We start from the raw sequence: 15,316 nt of genomic DNA on the forward strand, positions 1-15,316 counted from the left end.
TTTAGCTAAGGGAACGGTACCCTTAGCTGACATCTTTTGGATATGCGGACAAAAAAGGAAACTCCTGTCATCGCTGTCCCCGAATTGGAAAGGCCTTTGTGCTCCTGTGATGCTCACAGGAGCAATAACAGTAATTGAAATGCCGAACTCAATACAACCCATGCCACAGAAACTTCGTAAGAAAAGAGGAATAATGAAGTTTAAAACAGACTACAACATCACAGTAAGAAACGGGATACCAGAAGGGATACCCCGACAGTTAGAAGCCATAGACAGTAGCAGAGTTAAAGCAGATGAAGATGCGGATAAATGGGCATGGGCATTGGCTCTGTTCGGGGTTACTCCAAAAATCCGTTCTAGGTTCCAGGAGGTGCAGTGGATTAATTACTTGTGGTATAATCAGCAAAGATACCTGAACTGGACATTGGCAGCAGTAGGAGCCTTAACCGAACAACTGCACGCCACCTCGCTAATGACAATGCAAAATAGATTAGCTATCGAGATGATGATGGCTGATGAACAAGGAGTTTGTATTATGATCAAAGCCACCGAATGTTGCACAGCTATTCCCATGCGTACAGGGGAAGACGGAAATTTGACAGAGCTCTTAATCACACTTGAAGAGATGCAACAGGAACTGTTAAGTAACTCCATAGGAGGGAGAAATGAAACTGACGATTCTGGATACATTGTAGGGAATGGAATGAATATTGGCCCACTGTTTGCACTGTTTGGGACTCTAAGGAGAGGGTGGATATCATGGAAAGACTGGTTATACCAGATAGGTGTAATCTTGGCACTAACAGGGGTGGCGGTCTTGCTGGTAATATGTTGTGGTATTCCCTTGATAAAATTTCTGGTCAGTAAATTGATTTCATCCACAGTAGGACAGCTCCCACTGCTAGCCATCCGAGCCCTAGAAGAAAGCACAAACGAAACAGACAGAGAACCAGAATATATGGAAATGGATGAAATACCAATTATCCTCCCCGACAGCCCCCAGCTCCCTAATATTGTGGCATATACCCCAGATAGGGAGGACTGGGATGGACCGTGCTTGGTGATATTGTAGACGAGGAAGAAGACATGCACGCACATTTACATTCACACACATGCACCCACAAAATGAGGGATAGGATAGACAATATCTGAAAGAATGACATGGAGCTGTAATAATGAACGTATATGTATATTACTAGGACACAGGAGTATGGCTGAGAGACCAGACTCCCCTGATCAGGGACCTATGCCTGATCTGCCTCTATCAAGTCTGATTGGACTCTCAGAACTGTTTGGAGGAGAGGATATACAGGAGGGATGGTCGAGACATGATTGGTCGCCACAGCCGCCTTCCATCCAGCAGCTAAACCAGTTGGCAACAGAAGGATCTTCATCGTTCCAGCACCTGGCGATGACGGCTTCACAGAATCTGCCTGTAGCAAGAGTCGGCCCGAGGACTCCACCATCACCTGAAGGACCCTTTGGACTCAGGAACACACCCCTTCCGCAGATGCCATGGAGACAGTCACATGTGCCAGTGGCAACGATACCCTCCAGGGGAGGCAGCCAAGGTCGGCCATATGCAGCAACTGCCCGAGTGCATCCTAGACCCAATTCACTGCTAGGACCTGTCCCCAGCTTTCCACCCCCAAGGCAGGAGAGATATTCTGATCAGCCCAGTACCTCTGGAGGAGGATCAGCAGGGGTGGACCTTAGTCGAACTCACCCACCAGGACAGAGGGGAGCTTTGTACAGGCTACTAAATGCCCAGAGTGTCCCAACCACTTGCCTGTGCGACATCAACAATACTCCCCCCACACACGAAATGCCTTCCCCCTTGTACTTCCTGTCCCCTGGACTGCACAACCTTAATCTGGTCATGGTCACCCCACTGGACATGGCAATCTTGGTTCGAGAGCTTTGTCTTCCACAAGAGTCTGTTCCAAAAACCTTGGAGCAGCTCCTGCCCCTCACAAATCACATTCCCCATGAGCTATTTGAGGAAATCATGCCACAACTAAGTCAGACAGCTGCATACCTGTTCAGGATACACCGTGACAATGCCAACATCTCTTGTGCTCAGGAGGGCCTCCATACTCAACTGTGTGGTCTTCAGTCTAGTATGGACATGCTAGCCAGCATGATGGAGCATATGGAAAGGGAGCAGCTAGGACTGGCCACCACCACCCTGAATGTGGGCAAGAATTCTCTGGGGGCCCTGTACAACCTGGCCAAGCAGCACAAGGAGCTGGAAAGATCCATCAGAGAACTGCACGACTGTCTGAAAGCCAGAATTCCTGATCCTTCCCCCACTACCCCTGAAAGGCCAACCTCCCCATGTTCCCCAACTTCTCCCAAAACTTCAGATGCTGAGTAAATGCTGAGGAGCGCGGACTGACGTAATGGCACTGAACACGGACTATGATCTTGGTTCTTGAGTTTGAATTGCGGACTGGTTTCAGAAATCTGAGTGTAAATAAAAACAAAGAAGGATATATGTTAGTAACGAAAGTTGGGTAAATGTCTGTCCTTACCATCATCTGCGTAACACAGATAAAGCTAAATGCATACACATAGATATCACATTGCAAAGTTATAAAAAGGGGACCCTTACACGGCGTGTTTGTAGATTTAGTAGTAAAGATGCACCATAGGGACCCCTTTTTTCTTAAATTATAGCATGCCTCAAGAGACATGCATCGCCTAAATTTGGCGTCTGGCCAAAAAGGGCATTAGAAAACAAGCTGAAAAAGAAGAAAAACAAAGTGGAGAATGTTGAGAAATGGCCTATAATGAAAACCATTATATGATTGACTAAGGCAAATGACTTAAGGACGGACATGAAGGGAAACCATTTATTGTGTTTATCATTTAACTAGACATAGCTGCGCTAACCTTAGAATAGTTTCTTGATTGGTTGACTAAATAGTGGTAACGTAGGGGTTATTTGATGCATTTAAATAATAAATGTGTGACGCTTTAACAAAATAATATGTAGAACCAAGTATAATGGGTTGGAGCCTCTGGTTGAGTGAGTCAATAGATGCCAGAAGATGATTGGTTGCACTGATGTCAATGTGAAGCCTTTACTTTGCCATGATTAAGAGGTTGATGTAACTTGTTTTATGTGGCCATTTTAAGTGCCTTGAATTACACCAAAACTCAATGTTTGAATGTCACCTTGCGTTGATATAATCCGGCTAATTGCTCACCTTGTGCCTTAGTATGTAGGTTCACCTGCACTTCAATATATTTACCGTGTGAAGTATCACTGATATTCATATCCGCACCAGAGTTATCAGTAAGTCGAGTGATGTGTTTTTCTTTTTTATTATTGCAATGCACAAATGAAGATGTCTTGTCAGTAAACAACCCAAGAGTATAGTTGAAGTAATGGGACTCTTTCGAGTCCCAGAGGAGGGACTGTAGAAGAATTTTTAGGTCCATATTTGAACTGTGATGAACTATCAAGTGTCCTGATCCGAACTGTATGTCCTCTGGTTGAACTAGCAGGTGTTCAACCCAAAAAAAGGGCTCTATTAGTCATTCAGTCTGTCAGGGGCTTTCCAAGGCCTCTTAGGTGCTTTCCCGCAGGCCACGTGCAGGGGCCTCAGGCCAGCTGCACGTGTGACTGAGGCCACGTGCGGGGGGGGGCTCAGGCCAGCTGCACCTGTGGCTGAAGGTCTTTTAAAAAAATCAGTTGTAAATCCTTCATGTTTTAATGGGAGCATTTGTCACATTGAAATAATGGCCTAACACCTGCTTAGGGTTCACTAGGGGACGCTTCCAATAGAAAACCATGTCTTAGGAATGAAATAAATAAAAAAGTTGAAGGAGGAGCGATGCCCGCGGGTCTCCAATAAATAGACGAGCGCGGTTGTCATATTCAGTCTCTCTAGAGGACTCAGTTTGTCTAAGCTCTGTGTCGAAGGCTTAAATAAACTTAAAAACTCTGTGCATTTTATCTTGCTTAAGGCTGAATTATTCTAAAGTGTTGTGTCCTTTTTCTAGCATATCACTTGCAATTAGTTTGTGTTATCTAAAAGAAGACATCCCGAGAAGACTAAAGACGAGCCGCGACACTCTGTCCGGTCTGGGACACCGGATCAAACTCTGTCCGGTCTGGGACACCGGATCAAACTCTGTCCGGTCTGCGACACCGGATCAAACTCTGTCCGGTCTGCGACACCGGATCAAACTCTGTCCCGTCTGCGACACCGGATCAAACTCTGTCCGGTCTGGGACACCGGATCAAACTCTGTCCGGTCTGCGACACCGGATCAAACTCTGTCCCGTCTGCGACACCGGATCAAACTCTGTCCGGTCTGGGACACCGGATCAAACTCTGTCCGGTCTGCGACACCGGATCAAACTTTGTCTTTCAATAAGGGATACCATCACACATAATGCTCTCAAATATGGAAGAAATTTAATATTTTTTGACAGTTATGAATTTTTAAAAAATTCACTCAATGTTAAAGATAGGGATTTTTTCAAGTTCCCAAGATTTTTCCCAACTTTGACCTTTGACCTTGAAAATTGAATCAGTTATTGCCTATCAGGATATGAATCTTCAGTAAAAATTTCATAATGATGTCTGAAAAATTGTGGGCTCTAGGCTGTTCACAAGCAAACAAACAGGGGTGAAATGTTTTAAAGACCCAGACAAAAAAAAGAAAAAAAAATCACTTTATTTTCCCCCTGACATCAACTTTAAGTAAGGCCTCATAAATCGCACAGGCACCTTCAAAATCCCAGTTTTCGTGACTGATTTTATTTTGAAATCAGCCACATTCACGGTTTCAAATGACATGGTTCTGAAAACGAGGATTTGAATTCTCAATTTCAATTTCAATTTATTTTCATTTATATAGCACCAAATCACAACAGAGTTGACTCAAGGTGCTTCACACAAGTAAGGTCTAACCTTACTAACCCCCAGAGCAACAGTGGTAAGGAAAAACTCCCTATGAGAAAGAAACCTCAAGCAGACCAGACTCAAAGGGGTGAACCTCTGCTTGGGCCATGATACAAACACAAATTACACAACAATTAACAAAACAAATATACAGGAAATGTGGAATAATCTTGATATGACAATGTTTCTGCATAGTTTATTAACATATCACACTCTTATTACATCAGATGGTACCGGTATATGACTAAAGAGGAATAAAATACAATACATACTAACAAATACAAATTTAGACAGTTTAAACATATTTACCATTGTTACTTAATGTTGTATGTAATACATAAGGCTAATATGTAACACAACTCTAATATTACAATTCCATGTCATTCACAGTTTAGTTTTCATCCTTACTGTCACTCTCTTCTGGGATAACATAACTGTCACTCTTACATGAAATTACATCACTCGATATACATTGCTATTCAAAGCGTGTTATATGTGACACATCAACTCTAATATTCGAATACCATTTCTTTCACAGTTTAGTTGTCATCATCACTGTCACTGTCTTCTGACAAAACATCACAGTCACTTTCATCACTCTCTACTGCATCATCCTCATCAGAGCTGTAGTCATCATTGCTCTCTACACCATCATCCTCTTGCGCCACATCATGGGGGATAAGAGGTCCTTCAAACCATAATGGTTGTAGTTTGCCATCCAAATATGTCCAGCCATGACCCTCTGTAGACTTGGGGACTGAGGGTTGAGCAATGTGGGCTCGCTTCCAGAAGGCTACCTGACAGTTTGCTCTTCTTATGTGTTGTATGAGAGCTTTCCTGCATGGAGGCAGTTGGCACAGGTCAATATGTCTGTCAACATTTATTGTTCCATCTGGGGCCCTTTTCTTTCAAGTGGTCATGACGCAGCTCATCAACTGAGGTTGAATGTGGTTTGCCATACATGATACAGGTGAACTTCTCTATGTCTGCATATAGAGTGTCTTTAACTTCCCAGTTGTCTCCAAGTTCATCAATACCATGGAACTCATGAGACCTCAACACTTGCTTGAGAGGCCTCACTTTGCCAATACCTTTGAAGGCACTTGTTGAGTCCCAATGAGTGAAGGCATGGAGTCCCAACAGAGCTGTGCAAAGTGGTTGCCCATATGTGCCTGCAAGCTCGGTTACATCAATCAGTCTTTTATTGTCACCTGTACCTGTATCAAACAGCACTGTAATGATCATTTTTGAAGCATGGTGAAGAAGAATGAAGAAGATGTCACTGTCAGGAGACCGTACACGTACTGTTTTGTACCCTTGATCTTGTGCATAGAGGCAGTAGAGTACAACCCTGGTGTCCGTCTCCTCTTGTGTGGAGTACAAGGAATTGATCTCTGTTCTGACTATTGAGCTGCCATCCTGGCTTTCTAAATGGAAGCAGTGGCCCTGTGTGACTACTAAGATACTCCTGTCAATCAGTTTTGGCCCGAAAGAATCATTTGACCATATTCCTGCCATTGTTTCGACAAGTTAGAATAGAATAGAATAATTCTTTATTGTCCACCGATGTGGAAAATTGTCTTTGGCTCACCAGCACAAAAAAGACAAAAAAACAAGTCATAAAACATTCATACAAACAAACGAATAAAACAAAAATAAGATACATAAAATACATGGAAGTAAAGGAAGAAGTAGAATAAGACTTAGTAAGATAAATAAAACGTACAGTAAGATCTAATAAAATCAAATAAAACAGAAGTAAAGCAGTTCAGGTTTAATTTGTGGAGTGGTCACTTTTTTGAGTTCATTATGGTGACGGCATTTGGTATAAAAGATTTTTTGAAAGAACTGTAGCGCCTCCCAGACTTCAAGAGCTCAAACTGACAGGAACTGTACCAAGATATTTAAAAGTTTCAACCGTTTCAACAAGCTGGCCATCGAGTGAAACTGGCTGCACGGTCAGTTCTTGCTTTGTGTGAAAAACAAGCTCCTTTGTCTTAGACACATTGATTTCCAGCTGGCTGTCGAGACACCAAGCTTCAAGAGCCTTAATGTGAGCGAGATAGGAGGCTTCGCCAGAGGAGTCACACTTCTGTAGCAGGACGACTAGGGCCATGTCATCCGCGTATTTAATCAGTTTAAAGTTTGTGTCATTAACTGCAAATTCTTTTGTAAAAAGAGAGAAGAGCAGAGGTGAAAGAACGCTACCCTGTGGGCAGCCAGTGCTTATGATGAGCTCTCCTGACAGAATGTTGTTAGCACAAACTCTTTGAGGGCGACAAGACAGAAAGTCTCTGATCCAGAGCATCAGGCCCTTTTCAACATTTAAATCAGCCTTTTCAGAAGAATATGTAATTTCATAGAATTAAAAGCTGCACTGAAGTCTACAAACAAAACCCGAGTGTATGCTTTAGTAAGTGAAAGCTGCTTTGAGATCATGTCCAGTAAGATCAGTACGGCATCATCAGTACCTCTGTCCCTCTTATAGGCAAACTGCAGAGGGTCTAGTTCACTGACCACTGTGGTGGTCAGGACGTCAACTAAAACTCTCTCCATAGTTTTACATAATATGGAGGTTATGGCAATGGGCCGAAAATCTTCAGGTTTGCTTGCCCCTGGCTTTTTTTTGGTATAGGCCTTATTATGGAGAATTTCCAAGATTTGGGCACTCCTGTGACAAGAAGGGAATTAAACAATCTGGAAAAGACTCCTTTTAATTGAGGAGCACAGTCTTTGAGTAGACGGGCTTTCAGGCCATCTGGGCCAGTGGCTTTGTTTGGCTTCAGTTTAGAAAGACTTTTAGCCATGTCATCCTCAGTGATAGCTGTGGGAGCTCCTGCTGGAAGATTTTATTCCTGTTTATCATCCACTTTATCAAATCTACAGAAGAAACGGTTTAACTCATCAACAAAACATTGATTAATGGTTGTAAGAGCATCACATCTCTTACTGGATTTGCCCATCAGTGTATTTAGACCTTCCCAGGCTTGTTTTATATTGCCACTGAAAAATTTACTTTCTACTTTATTCTTGTACTCAATTTTTGCCTTAAATATATTCCCTCTCAGCTGTCTCCTTTTTCCTGCATTAATTGCACATTACCAGAGCAGAAGGCTGCCTTCTTTTCATTAAGACAGATTTTCAATTGTTTGGACAGCCAGGGTTTGTTATTTGGGAATATTTTCACAGTTTTAGTCTCTGACACGTTATCCTCACAGAACTTAATATAAGATGTGATGGTGTCAGTGAGTTCGTCTCTATCCAGACAGGATTCAAAGAAAATGTCCCAGTTTGTTTCATCAAAACAGTCTCTGAGTTGCTCTTTGCTTTCCTCGGACCACACCTGTACCTGCTTATTAACTGTTTTAATTCTTTTGACCACAGCTTTGTATTCAGGCAAAAGATGAATCACATTGTGGTCAGATTTTCCAGGAGGCGGTCTGCATACCGCTTTATAAGCCTCTGGGATGTTGCCATAGCAACGGTCAAGCATGCGATGCAGACGTGTAGGACAGTCTACATATTGCTGTAGAGTGGGCAGGTGGTCAGACAGACTGCAGGAGTTAAAGTCACCCAGAATGAAAACGGGCTGGTCAGCAGAGCGGGTGAGTGCATTATTATAGCTCTCTGCTCTTCTCTCTCCTGCTGCGTCGTCATCTGGACCGGACACGTATACGAGAATGACAGTGATCTGTCCGAACTCCCGCGGAAGATAAAAGGGTCTAAAAGATACAGTCAGTATCTCATAGTCAGGTGTGCATACTTGCTCTCGTATGTGTGGCCCAGCTGTTATCCACAAACAAACACAGACCCCCTCTGATGGATTTGTGTGCAGTGCGCACGTCCCTGTCCGCTCTGACAGCGGTGTAGCCTGACAGGCTCGGTGTATCGTGATGATCTTTAAGCCATGTTTCCGTCAAACACACAAGATTACTCTGTGTAAATTCACTGTCATGCTCGGCTCTCAACACAAGTTCATCAAGTTTATTGTTTACCGAGCGGATGTTAGAGTGATGACAGGCAGCGGGAATCTGCTGCGGCGTCTCCAGAGTCGGTGCCTCACGCCTCCCCTGGAGCCACGCTTTTTCCTCTTCCCCAGACATTTAAGAGGCCGTCGGATTTCCTGACAGTCCGCAGGTAGACAAACTGAAGGAACTCCACCAGGTGAGCGAAGTGACAAAAGATGCTCTCTGGTGTAAGTAAGGAAGCTTTGCCGGCTTGTGAGGCAGCTCCCGTGCGCAAACGCTGATAGGCAGAAAATGATCTACAGCAGTCCGGTTTTCATTGCGACGATAAGGTCCAAAGTGCAAAGTGCAGTGAAGTTCTGACAGGTCACATCCACATTAAACCAATGAACTGCTTAAAAAAATACATTAAAACAAATTTAATAACGCTAACAGACAAACAGTGAAACAAACAGTGAGCGCAGGGTCAGCAGCAGGCCACACCCCCGGAAGTAAACAGGAAGTTGCGTTTTATTGTCATCATTTTGCAGGAAGTTCTTCCAGTTTGCTGGACGTTTTGTCTTTGGGCCAGATATTATCAGTTTCTCACTTGAGCGTCTCCGGTCCCTTTCCTGGGTTTTCACAGAATCTTCAGCATACATGTCAGTGCTGAACAGAAAGTCAGTCACAGGCATAGTGTCAAACACTATATGAGCAATCAGGCTGAGGTTTTCTGGGATATTTGTCATTGAGTGGAATGTAGCATTGCCATCTTGAATAAGCAAGGTGTTGTCAGATGGAAGCAGGGCATCATCTACCCTTTTCACCAGGTGGGCAAACCCCTTGGCTTTGTTTGTCTTTGCCATATACCATATATATGCCATATTTGCCATATATATAGATTATATGGTTTAAAATAACAATACGTAGCCCATGAAATGTAATTAACAGGAAGCCATCTTGAAAATACAAGATGGCCACTGACAGCAGACCATTTTAGTTGGTACCAATGGATTCCTTGGGTCTGAAAACCTATATTTAGACACCAAGATCATGTCTCTATGTGCTTTAATACTCAAAATAGAGCATTTTTAAATTTTTGGGCAGCCATTTTGAAATCCAATATGCCCGCCAAACACCACATTTATCCAGCAAACCCCAAAATACCCCTCTTACACTCCAATATGGATTTAAAAGTCATTAACAGTAAAAAAAAAAAAAAAAAAAAGAGGTCCAGAAATAGGTTATTGGGCTTTAGTCAAGTTTGTAGCGGCCATTTTGAAAATGGCTGCCACTGGAAGGACCAATTGAGTTTGACGATGGTGGCACCTGATTTTGGTGTTCTAGAAGGTCCAAAGAAGTAGTTGAACCCAATGGCGGAGAGTAGTGGGGGGTGGGTGGGTGCGTGGATGGCCTACCTGGCCCACGGAGTACATGAAGGAGTGTCTCAGTGCTGTCATGAACCAATGAGAAGCTCCTGAGATGCTGCACTCACATTATTTTTCAAAAACTACTTCCAGTTCACAGTTCAAGGTCAGATCTCAGGACAGACTCTGGAGGCAGTTGCAAGGTACCAACAGGCCTGAAGGGTGGTGGCCTCTGCTGTGAGGGAGGCAAAGCAGCAGGTGTGGGAGGACTTTGGAGAAACCATGGAGAAGGTCTTTTGGCCGGCACCAAGGTGCTTCTGGTGAACCATGAGGTACCTCAGTAGAGGAAAACAGGGAACCTGTGAAGCTGTCTACAGTAAGGATGGGACAAGTGAGGATGTAATCCAGCACTGGAAGGAGCACTTTGAGGAACTCCTGTATCAGACTGGAGTGCCCGCTGTAGTTGAGGCAGAGCTGGAAGCTGCTGGGGATCATCATCAATTTCCATGGTGTTAGTCACTGAGGCAGTCAAACAACTCAGCAGTGGCAAAACCCCAGTGGTTGATGAAATCCATCCAGAAATGCTGAAGGCTGTGGGTGTGGAGGGGCTGTCTTGGATGAGACGACTCATCCAAAAGTAAATGAGTCCACCCACCACTTTAATCATATCTTAGATCTTGTTTTGACTTATGGTATGGAAATAGAAGACTTAACAGTATTCCCTGAAAACTCCCTTCTGTCTGATCATTTTTTAATAACATTTACATTTACCCTGATGGACTACCCAGCAGTGGGGAATAAGTTTCATTACACTAGAAGTCTTTCAGAAAGCGCTGTAACTAGGTTTAAGGATATGATTCCTTCTTTATGTTCTCTAATGTCATATACCAACACAGAGCAGAGTAGCTACCTAAACTCTGTAAGGGAGTTAGAGTATCTCGTCAATGGTTTTACATCCTCATTGAAGACAACTTTGGATGCTGTAGCTCCTCTGAAAAAGAGAGCTTTAAATCAGAAGTGTCTGACTCCGTGGTATAACTCACAAACTCGTAGCTTAAAGCAGATAACCCGTAAGTTGGAGAGGAAATGGCGTCTCACTAATTTAGAAGATCTTCACTTAGCCTGGAAAAAGAGTTTGTTGCTCTATAAAAAAGCCCTCCGTAAAGCTAGGACATCTTTCTACTCATCACTAATTGAAGAAAATAAGAACAACCCCAGGTTTCTTTTCAGCACTGTAGCCAGGCTGACAAAGAGTCAGAGCTCTATTGAGCTGAGTATTCCATTAACTTTAACTAGTAATGACTTCATGACTTTCTTTGCTAACAAAATTTTGACTATTAGAGAAAAAATTACTCCTAATCATCCCAAAGATGTATCGTTATCTTTGGCTGCTTTCAGTGATGCCGGTATTTGGTTAGACTCTTTCTCTCCGATTGTTCTGTCTGAGTTATTTTCATTAGTTACTTCATCCAAACCATCAACATGTTTATTAGACCCCATTCCTGCCAGGCTGCTCAAGGAAGCCCTACCATTATTTAATGCTTCGATCTTAAATATGATCAATCTATCTTTGTTAGTTGGTTATGTACCACAGGCTTTTAAGGTGGCAGTAATTAAACCATTACTTAAAAAGCCATCACTTGACCCAGCTATCTTAGCTAATTATAGGCCAATCTCCAACCTTCCTTTTCTCTCAAAGATTCTTGAGAGGGTAGTTGTAAAACAGCTAACTGATCACCTGCAGAGGAATGGTCTATTTGAAGAGGTTCAGTCAGGTTTTAGAATTCATCATAGTACAGAAACAGCATTAGTGAAGGTTACAAATGATCTTCTTATGGCTTCGGACAGTGGACTTATCTCTGTGCTTGTTCTGTTGGACCTCAGTGCTGCTTTTGATACTGTTGACCATAAAATTTTATTACAGAGATTAGAGCATGTCATAGGTATTAAGGGCACTGCGCTGCGGTGGTTTGAATCATATTTGTCTAATAGATTACAGTTTGTTCATGTAAATGGGGAATCTTCTTCACAGACTAAAGTTAATTATGGAGTTCCACAAGGTTCTGTGCTAGGACCAATTTTATTCACTTTATACATGCTTCCCTTAGGCAGTATTATTAGACGGTATTGCTTAAATTTTCATTGTTACGCAGATGATACCCAGCTTTATCTATCCATGAAACCAGAGGACACACACCAATTAGCTAAACTGCAGGATTGTCTTACAGACATAAAGACATGGATGACCTCTAATTTCCTGCTTTTAAACTCAGATAAAACTGAAGTTATTGTACTTGGCCCCACAAATCTTAGAAGCATGGTCTCTAACCAGATCTTTACTCTGGATGGCATTTCCCTGACCTCTAGTAATACTGTGAGAAATCTTGGAGTCATTTTTGATCAGGATATGTCATTCAAAGCGCATATTAAACAAATATGTAGGACTGCCTTTTTGCATTTACGCAATATCTCTAATATCAGAAAGGTCTTGTCTCAGAGTGATGCTGAAAAACTAATTCATGCATTTATTTCCTCTAGGCTGGACTATTGTAATTCATTATTATCAGGTTGTCCTAAAAGTTCCCTAAAAAGCCTTCAGTTAATTCAAAATGCTGCAGCTAGAGTACTGACGGGGACTAGAAGGAGAGAGCATATCTCACCCATATTGGCCTCTCTTCATTGGCTTCCTGTTAATTCTAGAATAGAATTTAAAATTCTTCTTCTTACTTATAAGGTTTTGAATAATCAGGTCCCATCTTATCTTAGGGACCTCATAGTACCATATCACCCCAATAGAGCGCTTCGCTCTCAGACTGCAGGCTTACTTGTAGTTCCTAGGGTTTGTAAGAGTAGAATGGGAGGCAGAGCCTTCAGCTTTCAGGCTCCTCTCCTGTGGAACCAGCTCCCAATTCAGATCAGGGAGACAGATACCCTCTCTACTTTTAAGATTAGGCTTAAAACTTTCCTTTTCGCTAAGGCTTATAGTTAGGGCTGGATCAGGTGATCCTGGACTATCCCTTGGTTATGCTGCTTTAGACGTAGACTGTGGGGGGTTCCCATGATGCACTGTTTCTTTCTCTTTTTGCTCTGTATGCATCACTCCGCATTTAATCATTAGTGATCGATCTCTGCCCCCTTCCACAGCATGTCTTTTTCCTGGTTCTCTCCCTCAGCCCCAACCAGTCCCAGCAGAAGACTGCCCCTCCCTGAGCCTGGTTCTGCTGGAGGTTTCTTCCTGTTAAAAGGGAGTTTTTCCTTCCCACTGTAGCCAAGTGCTTGCTCACAGGGGGTCGTTTTGACCGTTGGGGTTTTTCATAATTATTGTATGGCCTTGCCTTACAATATAAAGCGCCTTGGGGCAACTGTTTGTTGTGATTTGGCGCTATATAAAAAAAAAGTTGATTGATTGATTGACTCTTCAACATGCATGGAGGTCTGCGACAGTGTCTAAAGAGTGGCAAACAGGGCTGGTGGTCCCCATACTTAAAAAGGGGGCCAAAGGGTGTGTGCCAATTACAGGGACATCACACTACTCAGCCTCCCTGGTAACGTCTACTCCAGGGTGCTGGAAAGGAGGGTTAGGCCGATTGTCGAATGTCAGATTGAAGAGGAACAAAGCGGGTTCTGTCCTGGCCGTGAAACAACTGACCAGCTCTTCACTCTCACAAGAATCCTGGAGGGATCCTGGGAGTATGCCCATCCAGTCTTTGGGTCATCTGTCACTCAGTCAGATAAGACAAAATAAAACTACAAAGATGGCCGCAGCCACATCCAAAATGACAAGAATAGGGCAGCACAGTCTTGTTTGGGGGCGGGTGCTAAAGGGGTACAATATGACACATATGATGTCATTTCTATCACGTAATATTTTCAACAGGGTTTTGGGCAAATTACATGCAAACAAAGTGAAAATGCAAATAAAAAGTGACGATGTGGTGGGAAAGTGGACGTGTTGTGGTTTGTTTATGATCCGGAGCACAAATGTGTCGAGGTGGTTTTGCAGGCGAGAGAATGGAGCTACTCTGGTTAGCTGTGCAGGCTAACACTTATCGACACGACGTCTCCTACCTCCTCACCTTTTCTTCTCCATCAGGAACCAAAAAAAAACCTTTTTGTGGCCGCTTTGGTGATTGCAGCTGAAAACAAAACCGTACACCATTAATACGTGTGAAGTTATGTTGTGTATATATTAAATGGAGGTCCCCGTGAGTGGTCAAATCCCGCAATATCACAGTGGGTTCATGTGAGACTACAGTCTCCTATGAATTAATCATAAATAAAGTGAAATTTTGCCAGACTTTGAAGTTTTTCCAGGTGAAAAAACATTTGTACGTGGAAGATTAGGTTCAATATCTGGGAAAATTGTATTCGTTTGGCAAAATTGGAATACCAGTAGTAGTGCCATCACATGCACCATGGAAATAAGGAGCAGATGTGGCTGAACATACACGAGGCCGGAAAGGAGCTTATCATGAGCTTATTAACATGAGCATTCATCATTTGAGGACAAACAGCTCCAGCTGACTGTGTGTCTGCGGTGATGTAACGTCTGCACTGTGGCTGTGACTCTCTCTCTCTCACACACACACACACACACACACACACACACACACACACACACACACACACACACACACACACACACACACACACACACACACACACACACACACACACACACACACACACAGCTTCAAACATGCCCTTGTGCAGCATTAGAGTTGTCCAGACTCATTAGCTCCACACCCATGGCTCCTCCACACTTCTCCCACTCCATCCATCATCACTCCCTCCACTACTTCTTCTCAGCCATCACTGGTGGCCCCTCCAGTCTTTTTCTTCAACAAATCAATCCCGTTATTTGTTTCCTGAGGGGTTTGTTTGAGCCTGAGGCGGTCAGGGACGGCATGATATTTTGCAGTCGAGTTCTGGTGAATTCCAAATTCTCAATGATCTGTTTGTAAATGTGGAAGACACAGCGTATTTACGTGTGGACAGACTTACTTCCCATTGGTCCTCCAGGGAGAAGGGGCTTGATGGGAGCTCTTGGCTGAATTCTGGGGCACAAAAAGACAAAGTTATTAAAG

At 43.2% G+C, this 15,316-nt stretch overlaps 1 protein-coding gene across 1 annotated transcript in view; it reads right to left on the minus strand.

Annotated features, from left to right (window-relative positions):
* Window positions 1–15,316, minus strand: part of aff2 (AF4/FMR2 family, member 2) — a 689,661-nt gene that overhangs the window by 14,265 nt on the left and 660,080 nt on the right. The window contains exon 23 of the mRNA XM_034181164.1: window positions 15,234–15,286. Coding sequence (XP_034037055.1) covers window positions 15,234–15,286 — 53 coding nt within the window. The remainder of the gene's footprint in view (window positions 1–15,233; window positions 15,287–15,316) is intronic.

This window comes from Thalassophryne amazonica, chromosome 11 (assembly GCF_902500255.1).
Source record: "Thalassophryne amazonica chromosome 11, fThaAma1.1, whole genome shotgun sequence".
Taxonomy (NCBI): Eukaryota; Metazoa; Chordata; class Actinopteri; order Batrachoidiformes; family Batrachoididae; genus Thalassophryne; species Thalassophryne amazonica.